Here is a 13,316-nt window from a genome sequence, read left to right as displayed (position 1 = left end):
TTTCAAAAAGAGTGCGTCCCTCCCTCTCTGCTATCCCGTTCTGGTGAGGCGAGTAGGGACAAGACGTCTCGTGTTTGATTTTATTCTTTCTCAGTAGTGTCTGAAACTCTCTATTGATGAACTCAGTCCCGTTATCTGATCGAATGCATTTTATGCTGCCGTAAGGCGCTACATCGGCCAGGAACTTCTCAGTGGCCTGAACTGAATCACTCTTTGCTTTGAGAAAGTAAACGAACACCGCCCCTGTGCATACATCTGTGAAAGATTGCATATACTTGAAACCTTCTATTGATCCGTTGCTTACTGGACCAGCTAGATCCGTGTTCACCAGCTCAAGTGGTGCCTTTACTTTGTCGGTTGGCTCTCTGTTTCTTGTTTGAGTAAACTTACCCTCTATACATACACTACATTCTTTATCAGGTCTACGCTTTGCACCTTTAATGTGCATGCCTATTGTTACTTCCTGCAATTTCAATATGTCCTCGTAGTTACAATGACCCATGATCTCGTGCCATGTCTGGATATCATGGCTGACATAACACACATCATTTTCATCACCCTCAGTTTGCAAGTAGTACATTCTCTTACACACATGAATGTTAAACCTTGCGCCACCAGGCGCCACAAGAACATTTTTACCTTCGTCAAAGAACACCTTGGCACCATTAGCGGTGGCACTCTTAACTGAGAAAAGTTCTTGTGGGAAGGAAGGGATGTAGAGGGCGCTTTTTAACGTCACTGTACATCGGCGTCCCTCGCTGTCGATGAGGCACACCTGTGCGTCTCCCCTGCCCTGTGCCAACCCGTAGGTGCGCTTCCCGTCTGCCAGCTCCATGCTGTGCCTCTCGGGCCTAAAGGTGCTATCAAAGTTCTTGAACCGGCTCCTGACGTTGATTATGTGGGATGACGCGCCCGTGTCGACGAGCAGCCCTTTTCTCTGGATCGGTAGCTGTTGCCCTGACTGGTTGGCCTCTTCTGCCTGCGCCCCGAAAGTGAAGTCTTCTCTTCCCGCGGCTTCCCGCCCGCCATCTCGCCCGCGACTGGCCTTACTGCTGTCGCCACCACGGTCGCCATCTTGGGCACACGCGCACCGAGAGCCCTGTGCACGTTCCTTCTTTCTACACGCTTTATCTGTGTGACCCGTGGTTTTGCAGAAACTACACCAAACTTTCTTTGTGCAGTTATTTTTCCGGTGGCCTTTTTCTCCGCATCGCCAACACACTAGATCTGTCACGTGTGCGTCCTTCTTCTTTGGCGCCGCCTGGGCCTTCAGGACTCGCTCTCCCGCTTCCTCGGCGGTTGGGTCTGAATCTTCCGATGCTTCAAAGTTTCGCAACTTGGCTTTAAACTCTCCCAACTTCATATCCGCTGAACCATGTGTAACCATCAGCGTGAACGGCTTGTACTTTTCTGGTAGTCCCCTCATAACCATCGCCATCATCAGTCCCTCACTTGGTGCTTCACCCGCACCTCTGAGCGCCGTAATGATTTGCTCTGCTCTGATAATGTATTCGGTTACGGTCTCTGTGTTCGTTTTCTTCAGCGAAGTAAGTGTTATATACAGGGAGACAATTCGTGGCCTACCTTTACCGATGTAGTGTTCTCGTAACACTCGGAGACTCTCTCTGCCTTTGTCTTTAGTGTCTCTGAATATCAGTCCCAAGCTCGTATTGTCGAGTAATGGCGCGAGCGCGCAATATGCATCCGCATTAAGCTTGTCCTCTTGGGTCTGTTCTTCCACCGTTAGAGGTGCAGCAGGCTCGTTCAGGATTGTCTGTTTCAGGCCAACACTGTGCATGCAGCACAACATTCTTTCTTCCCAGAGCTCATACTCCTCTGCTCTCCCGTCGAACGTGGGCCATTTGGTCTTGCTTCTGTTCGTCATGGCTTTCTGTGTCTGTAGCTCAGCTTAACTCCCGTTTCGGCTTACCTTTAGCTCTCCGGTTCTCTCGCCGCTAAACTAGCTATCACTTTCAGTCAACTACTGTAGCTACTTCTTGACGCGCTAGTAACTAACCGTCTTGCTATCGCACATGTCTGCCTTTTCCTGGGCCCATAACCTGTTAGCAGAATTACGTCGACAGCGCATAACCTCGCCTTCTTGCAGCGGAATAATAATTCTAATGATGAGTACAGCCACTTTACTCTGTAGCCTTTATCGGCCTAGTTTATTAATCACACGAACAGACACATCGCTTAAGGTACAACACTCCACACTTCGTGAGTGTTAACATACAGAACAAGAAAGACATTCCCTTATATAGGGGGTGCTGCCAAAAGCATACGCCCTACAAACACTGCCACCTTTTGGTCATGTGTTGGTACAGTTATATGCAATCATACATTTATCAACAGCTCTTTTAAGCGCTATGTTTGTAAAGGCTCGAACAACGTCCTCTTTCCCATTATTTCATCTCCACTCGCCAGAATTACTTAGACTATCATTGAAACAAAGTTAAAACATTAGAATTAAGCTCATATTTAACTCGTTTTTTTTTTTTTTTTTTTTTTTTTTACCACTGCCACAATTTGTCCATAAACTGCAAGGAGTGAATGGGACATTGTTAAGTGGTAGTTTTTGTTTGCCCAAGTTAGCGTGTTTTGCGGATAAAGAACACTAATGGATTTTAATCACTGGGCGTTTACGGACGTACAAACATCGATGTCAACATATTTTGAGAAGTGGATGCTATACGTCCAAACGCATATTTCGCCGGGCAGCCATTACAATAGAATAGAATAGAATAGAATAGAATAGAATAGAATAGAACCTTTATTGTTATTACACAAATACAACTGTCACTGCACACGTACAACGAGATTTAGTTTCCGTACTCGATGCTGTTAATGGTACTAAATTAACTAAAAGTAAGCCTGGAAATATGGTAATTATGAAACTGTCATGCCCGGCTCGTCCGCTCCTCGTGTGTGCCACGCCCCCTGCCTTCCCACGTGTATTTCCCTGATTGTACCCCGCTGTATCTGATTACTTTGATTAGTCTTGTCTGGTTTTAAGTCCTGGTCTTACCTGTTAGCGTTGTCCGTCATTGGTGTTTCCTAATGTTGGTAAGCGTGAGCTGTTTCCTGGTCCCTGTTTCCCCAGTAAACTCCCGTTTTGCCCCGTATTCGCCTGTCTGCCTGCTCATTGCTCCTTACACGCACGATCGCCGCGCTCGCTGCACCCCGATCGTGACAGAATGACGGACCTCAAAAAGAAGAGGAAGCAGGGGAAGCAGAAGACCCCCGAGGAATCCATCTGTCTGGGGTCCTGCTCGCTCTCTGGCTCCAGTCTCCCTTTCGAGAGCGAGAGGGAGGAGCTCGTCCCTAGCCCAGTGTCGGAACCGCTTCATTTTGGAGCCCGTGTCCTGGCCCGACTCTGGGATAACGAGGACGAGACGCAGAGGCAAGTTCCGTTCCCGGACCTCGAGCCCTTGTCCCCCTGCCAGCCGCCACCTCTCGAGCGGTATACTTTCCGACCCGAGAGGCTGCAGAATTGGGGAGGACGGCGAGCGATTAGAGACCCAATCCCGCGTATGCTCCGCTTTTCACAGGGGGCAGGGATCGTCTCTCCCTCGCTGGACTTACCAGTCCCGCCAGTGGAGGCCAACGCCCCTAAGACGCTCCCCTCCCCTTACGACAGAGAGTGGCTGGCACACAAGTTCTTCGCCCTCCAGGGCTTATATTGGAGGGTGTTGGACAGTTTCGCAACTCCTAGGGACTCAGAGGTGGAACAACTTCTGCGTCAGCTTCAGAGAGACTTCGAGGCTTTTAACCCCGCCTCTGAACCGGCGGCCCTCGAAGCCCTCGCGGAGGGTTTACAGAGGCTTCTCCAGCTCCGGAAGCCGGAGGATCCCGCACCGGAGCATCCGCCTCTGGCCCCGGAACCTGAACCGGAGCAGCCCCCTCTGCCCGCGGATCCTGCTTTGGAGCAAACGCCGTTACCGGCGGACTCCGCGCCAGGACCACCGCCTAAGCCGGCGGACCCCGCTTCCGGGCGACCGCCGCCGCCTGCACGGCTCGCGGCACCCGCCCCCCTGCACTCTGCGCTGCCGGGGCAGTCTCCACAACTGCCCGTGAGAACAGCGCAGCTTCCTCTGCGAGTGACGCCCGCATCGGTGCAGCTCGCGCGGCCGCCGCCGCCCGCGGATCCCGCTCCAGAGCGGCAGCCGCCGCCTGCGCAGCAGCCGCCTGCGCAACCAGCGCAGCCCCCACTACCTGCTGCTATTCCTCTTGCAGCTCCCGGGCCGGCGCCCCCACTGCAGCCACCTGCAGCTCCCGGGCCGGCGCCCCCACTGCAGCCACCTGCAGCTCCTGTCCCTGACTGCGTTCCAGTTCCTGACCGCGCTCCAGTTCCTGCAGAGGCGCCCCCACTGCAGCCACCTGCAGCTCCCGGGCAGGCGCCCCCTCTGCAGCAACCTGCTGCAGCTCCCGGGCAGGCGCCCCCACTGCAGCCAGCTCCTGTTCCTGACCGCGCTCCAGTTCCTGACCGCGCTCCAGTTCCTGACCGCGCTCCAGTTCCTGACCGCGCTCCTGTCCCGGCGCCCCCGCAGCCTGACCGCGCTCCTGTCCCGGCGCCCCCGCAGCCTGACCGCGCTCCTGTCCCGGCGCCCCCGCAGCCTGACCGCGCTCCTGTCCCGGCGCCCCCACTGCAGCCACCTGCAGCTCCCGGGCCGGCGCCCCCACTGCAGCCACCTGCAGCTCCTGTCCCTGACTGCGTTCCAGTTCCTGACCGCGCTCCAGTTCCTGCAGAGGCGCCCCCTCTGCAGCCGCCTGCTGCAGCTCCCGGGCAGGCGCCCACTCTGCAGCAGCCTGCTGCAGCTCCCGGGCAGGCGCCCCCTCTGCAGCAGCCTGCTGCAGCTCCCGGGCAGGCGCCCCCTCTGCAGCAACCTGCTGCAGCTCCCGGGCAGGCGCCCCCCTCTGCAGCAACCTGCTGCAGCTCCCGGGCAGGCGCCCCCTCTGCAGCAACCTGCTGCAGCTCCCGGGCAGGCGCCCCCACTGCAGCAACCTGCAGCTCCAGTTCCTGACCGCGCTCCAGTTCCTGACCGCGCTCCAGTTCCTGACCGCGCCCCACTGCAGCCGCCTGCTGCAGCTCCCGGGCAGGCGCCCCCACTGCAGCCGCCTGCTGCAGCTCCTGTCCCTGACTGCACTCCTGTCCCTGACCGCCCTGCTGCAGCCGCTCCTGAGGTGCCCCCGCTGCAGTCCCCTGCAGTTCCCGGGCGAGCGCCCCCACAGCAATTGCCTGCAGCCCCAGTTCCTGATCTCGCCCCAGTTCCTGATCTCGCCCCAGTTCCTGATCTCGCCCCAGTTCCTGATCTCGCCCCAGTTCCTGATCTCGCCGCAGCCGCTTCTGAGACGCTTCTGTCCCCGCCTGCTACAGCCGCTTCCAAGGCGCCCCCACTGCAGTCACCTGCAGTTCCAGGGCGAGTGCCCCCACGATGGCGGCTTGCAGCGCCTGGGCCGGCACCCCCTCTGCAGCGTCCTGCAGTTTCCGGGCTGATGCCCCGGCCGCCTGACCGTGTTCCTGTCCCGGCGCCCCCTCCGCCTGCAGCAGCTCCAGAGGCGCCCCCTCCGCCTGCAGCAGCTCCAGAGGCGCCCCCTCCGCCTGCAGCAGCTCCAGAGGCGCCCCCTCCGCCTGCAGCAGCTCCAGAGGCGCCCCCTCCGCCTGCAGCAGCTCCAGTCCCTGTCCTAGTCCCCGAGGTGGTCCCGGACAACTCCATCTTGGCTCCTCCCTCTTCGGAGGTGGAGGAGCTGGAATGGGACCCCTCGGGGACAGAACTTGTAACCCCTTGTCCCTCGCCCCGGCGACATCGACCCCGACCTAGGGTCGGCCTGTCTGTGTCCCGCAGGGGAAGGGGACACAGACGCAGGGCTGGGGTCCCGCCCGCCCTGCCCCCTGGCTCGCCCTCCCTCGCCTGCGCTCTGGCTCGGCTGGCGCCTACGGGTCCTGGCCCTCCGGGTCGGCTGTCGCCTGCGGGTCCCCCTCCGAGGCTTCGTCGCCCCGCCTCGCTCCCCTCTCCAGAGCCTGGTCGGTCGCCTGCGGGCTCCCCGACGGCGGCTCCTCGGTTGCCTGCGGGGCCTCTACCTCCGGCCCTCCCCCGGACGTCGCCGCCTGCTGCAGCTCCCCCCTCCTCCGGGCCTTCGCCGTGGGCCCCTCCAGCTCCCTCGTCCCCTTCCCCGGTGCTCCCTCCTGCTCCCTCCCTGGCCCCTCCGCGGGTCTCTCGCCCTGCCTCCTCGGCCCCTCCGAGGTCCCCTCCGGCTCCGGCCTCCCGGCCGCCTGCGGCCCCTCCGGCTGCCGCCCGTCGCCCGCTGGGTCTCCCTCGGGCTCCCCTTTGTTCCCCCTCCTTGTCTCCCTATGCCCCTGCCTTTGTCCCGCCTGTCTCTGTCCCTTCGTTTTCTGCTCGTCCCTTCGTTCCGCCCGTCTCTGCTCCTCGTATTCCTCCTGTCTTTGCTACCCGTCCTCCTCTGTGCCCTCTGTTCACTCCTGGCCCTTGTGTCCCGCCGGTTCCTTCTGTGTCCCCTCTCTTTCTCTGTCGGTCCGTGTTCCCCGTCCTCTGTCAGGTTTTGTCCCTGGTCCTGTCTTTGTGCCTGTTCTGTCTCTCTGTTTAATTCCCGGTCTCTTGTTCTTGGTTTTGGGTTTTGTTTTTTCAGGTCTTGGTCCCCTCGTCCCGTTCGTCGCCTCCTCCTGGGCGCGCCCGGTGAAGCGCGCCTTTGGGGGGGGGCTCTGTCATGCCCGGCTCGTCCGCTCCTCGTGTGTGCCACGCCCCCTGCCTTCCCACGTGTATTTCCCTGATTGTACCCCGCTGTATCTGATTACTTTGATTAGTCTTGTCTGGTTTTAAGTCCTGGTCTTACCTGTTAGCGTTGTCCGTCATTGGTGTTTCCTAATGTTGGTAAGCGTGAGCTGTTTCCTGGTCCCTGTTTCCCCAGTAAACTCCCGTTTTGCCCCGTATTCGCCTGTCTGCCTGCTCATTGCTCCTTACACGCACGATCGCCGCGCTCGCTGCACCCCGATCGTGACAGAAACATTATACAAAAATATTATTTGTAACTGGTCATATCGATCGGAAAATTGTTAAAAATGTAGCCTATTTAACGTTTTATACTTTTATGATGTTAATATTTTCAAACGATTTTTCCTTAAAATCGTGAAGAGAGAAACTGGAGGACCAATGCTTGCTAATTTTTTTTTGTTTTAATTGTTTAGGAACGGTTCGTAGTGTTCAACAAAAGTTTGCAGAGTTACTGATACTGATTTTTATATAGACCTACACACGCATACATGCAGGCTCACGAACGGTATGCAGTAGTGTTTCCAGAAAGTCTTGTGTATACAAAGGTTAATATGCAGTATTGCCTGAGCAGTGTTTGGTATTTCTGATTTTGTGGGCTTTTTTTCTAACCTGTCATTATGCTGTCTTTGTTTCTCATCATCGTTTCACTCTCAAAATACATGCTTATTGAAAAACATACACAATTTGTTTTAGACTATGTAATGATTTATTAGTTATAATAGTCACTTGTGGTCCATGCAGCAATGACTAATTAAAGATAGAAGTTTTGATTCAGCATACTTTGTCTCGCATAACTTCAGATAAAAGATCGACCTATATTTTTGTTTTGGCCGTTCGTTATAAAGATGTAACTCTGTAGCAGTCATTTACTTGACTGTGATTGACTCCGAAACCCTGAGGACGATTTGAATAGTACTTAGCATTTTGTATATTCCAAAATATTTAGTGTAGGTAGGGCCTCAAAAATGTCTCAAACCTAGGGGCCTCCACCCTGCTTAATCCGGCCCTAACAGCTAGCACACAATACAGAATAAAGCCCAAACACAGAATACCTAATATAAATAAAATGTGCAATAATAAATCACATGTAGAAAAAACAGTCATCACACATTTGGGTTATTTTTAATTTAGTAATTGTCTTTTTAATTGAAGAGGTGCAGTACTCTGTGACAATTTCCATCTGTAAAGCGTCATACAGCCCCCTTGTCGTGCGGTGTCCCCTAAACCCATCCATCTTCAGAACCCATTCATTATGTATTATTCTCACAGTTTCAGTATTTACTGATGTTAACTTTGTATTTTCCCTTCTTCCATTTGGAAAATAGTCCGGCACATTGTACGTGAGAGGTACTGTAATCAATAACCACGTTCTCCACGGTTTAAACCATTGCCCATAGAGTTCAAGAGAGTTCAACCTTATCTTAACTCCATACAGGAAAGTATTGTTAATTCATTGTCATCATCCAAAGTAATGTACAATTGACCACGGAATTATAATGTTGCGCCTTATCAAAATATTCATTCTATTTTTATAGTGAAGTTAAGAACAATTTATGATCTCATGCTATCCATTTACGTGTATACAGTAGCACGAAAGCTTTACTCTAATTGCCTATACAATACTTTTAAGATACTTTAAGTTTAAGACAAGCATGAGAACCAGAAGATGGTATTTGTTGGGTGACGAGGCCGGGATCACCATCATGCAGCCCTAAAATCCCAGGTCTCACGCTGGTTCCGTGCAGCCCGGACGACAAGCAGCGTCACACCAGCACGGCCGAACTTCCGGGAAACAGCACCGCAGCGGACGGAAAAATGGCGACGCTGTCTGTATGCCAGATCCCAAGCGGCGGTTTCAGTTTCGACTACTGCAAGCGGTGAGCGTTAAAAGTGAAAGAAAAAAAATTTTCTCTTTCAGCGTGTCCGGGAAGCGTTCGGGGCTACTGGCTGGCTGCTCCCGGCTTTCTGCTGGCTCTCTCCCGGCAGTTTTTGAGGCCGGTACTCGGGGGGCCTGTTCCATTGTAGGATGACTCAGGGAATCTGCGCCTCAGTCATTCAGCCGGCCGGCCGGCGGAGCGCGGAAAGCTTTATCTTTAATGCAGGGACCGGGAATCGCCAGTCAGTTTAGGGCACGGTGATCATTACTTTTGCGTGTTAATCTCCATCTGAGGATTGGCGTATACATACTCGACGGAGCATGTAGCCCTCCCGGCTTCCCCCGACACTCGGGATGGCTCTCCATCGGCGTTTATAGCCGGGATCCAGGCTTTGATGGGGTTTTGAATCACGTTCAATGGCTGGTAGATCATTTTCATCTCGGGGGTTGGTGGATAGAGGAGGAATTCATATTAATATTGTATTTCATGCCGTTCTTTATTTTATCCACCCTGTGCCAGTTGTTTAGTGAAATGTCCATGTATGCATATTTTAAAGGATTCGTTCCTGTTTCAGAAATGCTCTTTTAGAAGAGGAAATAATAAAGTTGGGATTCAGTGTCCCAGCAGCCCGAAAAACAGGCACCACCATCTGCGGGCTGGTTTTTAAGGTAAGTGGGCTCGGGGGATATACTGCCATTGCACCCAGACGAAACTGAGGTTCTTCCTCCTTAAATATCTGTGTAATGGTCCATGATCTCTTTGCCACTGCTCTATTTTGTAATTACTGTAACTTCATCCATCCCCTTGGGGAAATAGCCTTTTCACTCATTCCATCTTGCTCTCTTTGAGACACGCAGACAAACATACAAAGCAAGCTTGTAGGATCAGATAAGGGGTGCAGTTCAATGCTGGAGAGTCTAGCACTCACTGTAATGGGACATTCCGTTTGGGTCCGGTCCATGACATGTCTGGTTCTTGTTTGCCTTTTCTAGGATGGAGTCGTTCTCGGGGCCGACACCCGTGCCACGGAGGGGATGGTTGTGGCTGATAAAAACTGTTCCAAGATACACTACATCTCCCCGAACATCTAGTGAGTATGAGGGTGCTGTCTAAAGCTGTAAGGGGCATTAAGAGGGACGTGACCGGAGCATGAAGTGAAGAAACACCCAGAGTCATCTGGCTATTCCATATAACCGGGAATCAAACCCACCGAACTGACAGCTTGAATCCCTTAGTCCCGTCTCTGTCCTGTTCAGGGATGGGCTGTGGCAGCCATGTCTGACCAATCTATCTCTCCCGCGCAGCTGTTGTGGTGCTGGTACGGCAGCCGACACGGAGATGACCACCCAGATCATCTCGTCTAACTTGGAGCTACACTCCCTGTCCACCGGACGGCTGCCCCGAGTGGCCACAGCCAACCGCATGCTCAAGCAGATGCTCTTCAGGTGTGTGTCTGTCTCCAGGCTGGCCTGTGGGTGTTCAGGGGTCCCTGGGATAGGGTCACAGGTGGTCAGACAGCTTTAACTGGTCTCTCCTGGTGGTGGAAGCAATGTTATCTGTGCATTTATGATCGCATATTTTAGGTTAAACATCTCTGTTCTTCAATATGAGGTGTAACGAGTAGGGATGCACTGATTGCATTCTTCCTTGCTTCGGTTTATTTACTTCTGAATGTGTTGACACGGTAGCTAAGGATGATGTGTTCTCTTATATACGCAATGCCAGACATTCCCTGTGTTTGGGGCGCTAATGCAGCAGGTGGTTAAAAAGATTGGTTGTGTTTCCACGTGCAAAGTTTGCAATTTACAATAAATTGGTCCACGTTGGATTTCACAAATACAAACCGTTTCCACACAATTAAAGCAGAACCTTTTTGGGGCCTCTTCCTCCTTGTATATGACAGCGTGTGGCATTTACTGTGTGACGAACAATATTTTCATCAGTCCAATGATATATGAAGTTTTTTTTAACCAGTTAGGTGACTTGATTAAAAAACAAAGATCTATTAAGTTTTTAGTTCACGATCCAGTCACTTAAGCTGAAATCCACTGAAACGGGTAATTGACGCACAAGCGAGAGATGCAGGCAGGGCTGTTTCGCTTTGGTCTGTCTGTTCTGGTACTGTCAGGTGATATGCCCTTTCTGGTGTGCCCTGTCGTTATAAAGAAGCTTGGCATTCTTTGAAGCTCAGCCTAGCTGCACTTATGCCTAGTCAAGACCAGGACTGCATAGCATGTATGTTTGTATTGTGCTATTTGCATTAGAACATCGCTTTGGACAGAAGCATCTGCTAAATAAAAGTAAATATACTGCGGTTATCATGATTCTTAAGATACCTCTGAACTGTATGCTGTGGATACAACTGGATACGGTAAAATATCACGATGTAGTCCACCATTAGAAAAGCAATGCTAGTGGGTAAAATGTTGATCAGCTCGTTAACTTGGCCATATTTAGATGACTGATTGCTGAACAGGGTAAAAACTGGCCATTTGCAGTCGCTAGCCAATCAATTGGTGTGTTCTTACTCAGGAGGCTACTGGCAGGTTAGGTATTGTGCTTCGAACTGAAGCTGGATACTATTCTGTTTGCGCTGATTATTTCGAGTTGTCACCTAAATGTCTCCCCCATCTCTGCTGTTCCACACAGGTACCAGGGGTATATCGGCGCTGCCCTGGTCTTGGGGGGGGTGGACTGTATGGGACCTCATCTATACAGCATCTACCCTCACGGGTCCACAGACAAGCTGCCCTATGTAACCATGGGTAAGGTTCAGGCTGCCCTGCACGCCCTGATAGATGTACTGTACTGAGGGTAATCCTGCTATCATAGCAAATAGAAACCCAGAACAGGGATGGAGGGATGGAGGGAGGGATGAGCAGGACTGCAGTCTTATGGCTACTGGGAAGCACCTTTTTCATTCAGTGGTAGCTGGCGGAGTCACACTGATCGCCAGTTAGTAAATGGAGCTGGTTACTGTGGACTGGGAGAACATCCCCATTAGCCTGAAGATGCTGCATAGCTGCTAAGGCACTGGGGGGCTGATCTCATTGGTTTAGGATTCCCTTCTGCTCTGTGATACAGAATGTGGGGACCCCAGTTTACCGTGGTGGGTATCAGCTACCTTATTTTACTGGATCTGAGAGACTAGAAGTGGTAGCTGGGCCCTTGAAGGATGTGTGCAGTGGGGCAACCCCAGTATTGGCACCTGGGGGCGCTATTAGACTCTCTCCCCCTCTGTATTACTATTACACAGGTATGTGTTTTGAATGACTGTCTTCCTCAGGCTCCGGGTCCCTGGCTGCCATGGCGGTGTTCGAAGATCGCTACAAGCCGGATATGGAGGTGGGTGTCGTCTAAAAACCTACCTTTCTCCTTTGAAGTCATCCTTACCACTCTGAGGCTTTTAGGGCCTATAACGAAGCCTTATGTAATACTCTCACTTTAATTAGCATTTTCTTACCCCTCGTGCAGAGGGGCTGACTTCTGGGGTCCCAGTCCATCTTGTTACATCTCCAGCCAACCACTTCCCTATCTTTGGCAGTCTTATGCTTGGTGTTGAAATCTGTTTCCATTAGCCACCAGTAGGAGGAGCTGTTGCCCTTACATTTAATGTTTCGTATTCATTCCTTTATTTACTCACCACGGTTGTGATGTGATTTTGTGTCCCCCCCCCCCCCCCTAGGAAGAGGCCGCAAAGCAGCTGGTTCGGGACGCCATTGCGGCTGGCATCTTTAATGACCTGGGCTCAGGGAGCAACATCGACCTGTGTGTCATCACCAAGCCCAAGGTGGACTACCTGCGGCCTCACGACGAGGCCAACAAGAAGGGAGTCAGGTGAGGGGCGCTGCCCGGCTCTGGCTCCTGTTTGCCCCCTGCCCTGTCGCCGCCGCCGCCGCGGGGGCCCTGCCGCCGCCGCCGCCGCCGCGGGGGCCCTGCCGCCGCCGCCGCCGCCGCGGGGGCCCTGCCGCCGCCGCCGCCGCGGGGGCCCTGCCGCCGCCGCCGCCGCGGGGGCCCTGCCGCCGCCGCCGCCGCGGGGGCCCTGCCGCCGCCGCGGGGGCCCTGCCGCCGCCGCGGGGGCCCTGCCGCCGCCGCGGGGGCCCTGCCGCCGCCGCCGCCGCCGCCGCGGGGGCGGGGCCGCCGCGGGGGCCCTGTCGCCGCCGCTGACTAAAACTTTCCAATTTTAAGCTGCCCTCACATACTGAGTTTACCATGCCCTACTATGCAATGACCGCTATTGCCACTCGCACAACTGTTCACTCCCATTTTGGCGTGTCTTTCATCAGGGCCGGAAGTTACCGCTACAAACGCGGCACGACCGGTGTTCTCACCAAGACCGTGGTGCCCCTGGACCTGGAGGTGTTGGAGGAGACAGTACAGACCATGGATACGTCCTGAGAGCACCCCTGCCCCCCCCACGCCCCATCTCCCTACCCTCCACTGCGCAGGCGGCCTGCTTGTCTCCCTGGTTTACAATAAAATGTATGTTATGGTCTGAGCTGTGTTGTTGGAGTGCTCTTGAAACACACTGAGGACGCACCCTTCGCCGATCGTGCTTGAACAGACTTCCCCTGACTGTGGTATGTGGACAGGCCACTCTGTGGCATGGCTGAGTGTCAGACCCATGTTTGAGTGTGTAATGTGTAAA

General features: G+C 53.7%; 1 protein-coding gene across 1 annotated transcript; it reads left to right on the top strand.

The window, feature by feature from the left end:
* The first annotated feature begins 8,510 nt into the window (after positions 1-8,510).
* On the top strand, positions 8,511-13,166 carry psmb7 (proteasome 20S subunit beta 7). Its single transcript, XM_049019228.1, has 8 exons — positions 8,511-8,668; positions 9,243-9,336; positions 9,661-9,758; positions 9,973-10,113; positions 11,318-11,433; positions 11,955-12,013; positions 12,354-12,505; positions 12,955-13,166. The coding sequence occupies exons 1-8, from the start codon at positions 8,607-8,609 to the stop codon at positions 13,064-13,066; spliced, it is 834 nt and encodes a 277-aa protein (XP_048875185.1). The 5' UTR covers positions 8,511-8,606; the 3' UTR covers positions 13,067-13,166.
* Positions 13,167-13,316: the final 150 nt, after the last annotated feature.

This window comes from Brienomyrus brachyistius, chromosome 7, assembly GCF_023856365.1.
Source record: "Brienomyrus brachyistius isolate T26 chromosome 7, BBRACH_0.4, whole genome shotgun sequence".
Taxonomy (NCBI): domain Eukaryota; kingdom Metazoa; phylum Chordata; class Actinopteri; order Osteoglossiformes; family Mormyridae; genus Brienomyrus; species Brienomyrus brachyistius.
The sequence above is the reverse complement of the archived record's forward strand: the minus strand, read 5'-3'. Positions and strand labels throughout refer to the sequence as shown.